Source organism: Morone saxatilis, unplaced genomic scaffold (genome assembly GCF_004916995.1).
Source record: "Morone saxatilis isolate NCDOM2014 unplaced genomic scaffold, NCSU_SB_2.0 Contig10, whole genome shotgun sequence".
NCBI lineage: Eukaryota > Metazoa > Chordata > Actinopteri > Moronidae > Morone > Morone saxatilis.
In genome coordinates this window covers 17998714-18002112 of record NW_023339652.1, presented here as the reverse complement: position 1 = coordinate 18002112, position 3399 = coordinate 17998714, and the positions used below count along the sequence as shown (strand labels likewise).

Here is a 3399-nt window from a genome sequence, read left to right as displayed (position 1 = left end):
TCTTATTGTCAACAAATCTCATTAAAGACTGAATGAACAAGTATTGTATGTATCAAAGCTTGATACATATTCTTCCTGTGCCACAGAGCTCTATTGTCAAATACATTTTGTTGCCATAAATACTCACCAGAGCACCAAACCTGAATTAATCCACCGCTGAAAACAGTCCCCAACAAATGCACAACTTTCCTACTGTTTGAATAACATTTGATAAAAACAATAGAGAGCAACTTGTCTACGACACCTTGTCTGTAAATGATCCGGTTAAATTTTAAATCAATTCATAAATTAAGAAAAGAAAAATGTTACATGGTTTTGGTGTTTTCATGGGATTTGTTAGACCTATCTTTTAATGAGGTGATGGCAGGAAAATATACACATAACATAAAACACATACCTCATCTATTTTAAACAGACTGTAAGGACGCTGTCAAGCAGGAAAGTATAGAAAGTGTCCAACTGCTGTAAATGTGGAATTTGGTATTTTAGGATATTATACAGACAGATATAGTAATAAAATACTAAAGCTTTAAATCTATGTCAGTATTACTTTTTATGAGTTGTGCATTTCAAGCAGAGTGTGAGGTACCTATATATTCTCCTGGGATATCTTGCTGAAAGGTAGGTTGTAGGTAAGCTGTGTGTAGGTTTATGTATATTACACATATATGACTAGGTGTGAGCATGCGTTTTCATTTGGATTTATTACAGTGACTTAGAGTGACCTTATATATGTTTTTGTGGGTCATTTATTGTTGCTACTGTGTTGATGGCTGTTTGTCTACATCTCTTTGATTCCAAAAAAAACCAACTCTCAATTCACAAAAAAAAACACAGAAATGATGTATGAATGTCACAAACTAAACAAACATCACAGTGAGCTTGATACACTTTCCTTATGAACAGCAGCAATTATATTTCTTTGTAAACATTTCTCAATATGAACCTTACATGGTAGAATGACCTCAGCCAAAGCTGTGTCAGTATTATCCTTATAAATACTGACTCTGGATCCACATTGGAGCATAAATAAAACATGAGCAGTATTGTTTTGGGGTCTTACCTGCCTGGCGAACAGGAAACTCCACCTGCTCCGAGACGATGATCTGGAGCAGGGTCGGGGCGAAGTTGATGATCTTGTACGACTGAAACACACACACACACACACACACACACACACAGGAGACTCTTATCTATGTATAAATAATCTACTTGCTGGAATGAAAGGCAAAGTCTGACCTATAGCAGAGTGGCTGAATTTCAAGAGTCATAGACACACCTACGTGGAGAGCTCTATTAAGTAAGTAGTAACTAGACTATCATATAGGTGAAAGTGAAATCATATAAGGACATTTTTCGAACATAGAACTATTTCTTTACATAAAATAATTCTAAAAAACAAAAAGGCATTAAGCCTGAACCAAATTATGCAATAATCAATTCACATTTTCATTAATCAATTATTTAGGGGCCCTGATCTTTTTATTAAGCCTCTATTGATCATTTGTTATGTTATTAGCTGAACCCATGAATTCAGGGCAACAGCAGCACTGTGAACTACAGCAGCAGAGCTCTGGAGGGGTTCCTGTCAACTCCAGCGTTGACAGGGGAAAGTTTAGCCCGGCTCCTGATGGTCCATGATGGCTGTCAGATCTGACTCCCATTGTTCTTCGAAGGCTGCTGCCTGGAGTCAGTGTGTGGGGAACAGTTTCAGCCCAACTCCCGACCACAGGCCGGACAGAAAGTCCCAAAGCCGGGGGCCGGACAAGCACCAGGCCGACGCCGAGCTACAGCACAAAAACACGGCCTGCCTTCCTCCACGAACACCGGTGTAATGTCTGGGCCAAACCGTTCCATGATGCCTCCCACCCGGAAAAAACAAACAAAACAAAAAAACTACTTTAGCTAGCTCACCCACCTGATTGAGTTCATTCTCCGCCGCTATCCTCAGATTGGGGTCGATGGTCCCCTTCAGAGCCTGGATTATCCGGTTGGGATCCATATGGGTTCAATTCCACGGTTCCTTCTGTGTTTTTAGAATCACATACATGTACCGTTACCGTACGTTTCTGCTTTATATCCAGCCAAGCGTTATGATGTGCACTCACTGTCAAACCACCGGGAGTTACACACACACGCAACTTCCGGCCAGTGCGTCCAAAACAAACTGCTCGTTACCGGAGGACTGATAGTTAATGAGCTCCGAGCGGCGGCGGCGCGTTCATTCTGAAGGCGGGCTATCTTTTCCGAGTGTCAAACTCTGGCTAGCTTGACGGAAAGCGTTGGCCCTGCCCCGTTTTACCGGCAACCGACCGTCGGTGGACGTAAAGCAAAGTAAACAGGCAATTTACGGTTTTCCTGCTGTTCTTTGTCGACGCACGGTGGCACGGAGGGAGTTTTGCTGCCACCCTGAGGGCTGGCGCTGTTACTGCGACACCCACAGCGTCTATTCCATCCTGCACTGGCTGAGCACAGACACAAGTTTTTTGGTTTTTATTGATTAAATTTCAAATGTACAAATATTGCAACACATTGTACAAATATGTTGACCCACCAACAATAAACAAATACACAAATAATGGAATACCTGGTTCTGAATATCATACTGTTTAGTTTAGTGTTTTATGCAAAAGATGTTGAATTTTTATGTAATAACATTTTTATTATATGTACATTTTACATTCACAAGTGTAGATTTTTTAAAGTTGCTCCACGCTTTGTGGCATTTATAAAAGACATGAAGATTTTAATTAAATGCATAAGACAACTGGAAAAGAGAAGTGCCTTAAGAACAACAGATGAACAACTACGTTATTAATTAATTAAACCCCCTTTAAGTCAACTAAATTTAACTTATTTTGTTGTTTTTTATTTATTTTGATGTTTTTTATTTATTTTGTTGTGGTTATTTGTTTTCCTTTCATCTCCCTTTTCTGTTTATTTGCTGCTTGGATACATTTATTGCTAATTGAAGACACTTAATCAAGTTTAAAAAAAGAAGAGAGAAATGTATAACGTGTATTTACTTTAAATTACACAGCTGTATATATTTTTTGTCCTGTGCAATTATATTTATAGTGACACCATGCCACTACCTCCTGCTGTAACCTGTGCAATGTTCCATATCAGTCACATCTGTATATAAGCTGTATATAGTGGACATATAACTCTTATACTAACTTTCTATTATATCTTATATTTTTTTTATCTACTGTGTTGTATCTGGAGCTGCTGTAGCCGGAGCTGCTGTAGCCAGTGAATTTCCCCAGTGTGGAATCAATAAAGAATATAAATAAATCTTACCTTACTCATATGGACACAGATATATGGCCATGAAAATTTAATATATTCTCAAATCTCATGACATGTTATTTCATCCTACTTATTTTCACAGTGATA

At 38.6% G+C, this 3399-nt stretch overlaps 1 protein-coding gene across 1 annotated transcript in view; it reads right to left on the bottom strand.

The window, feature by feature from the left end:
• The window catches only part of LOC118340574 (importin-8-like), a gene marked incomplete in the record, with an annotated part of 16702 nt that extends 14542 nt beyond the window's left edge, over positions 1–2160 (bottom strand). The window contains 3 exon segments of the mRNA XM_035678634.1: positions 1064–1145; positions 1919–2026; positions 2109–2160. Of these exon segments, the coding sequence (XP_035534527.1) occupies positions 1064–1145; positions 1919–2002 (166 nt within the window).
• Between the last annotated feature and the right edge of the window lie 1239 nt (positions 2161–3399).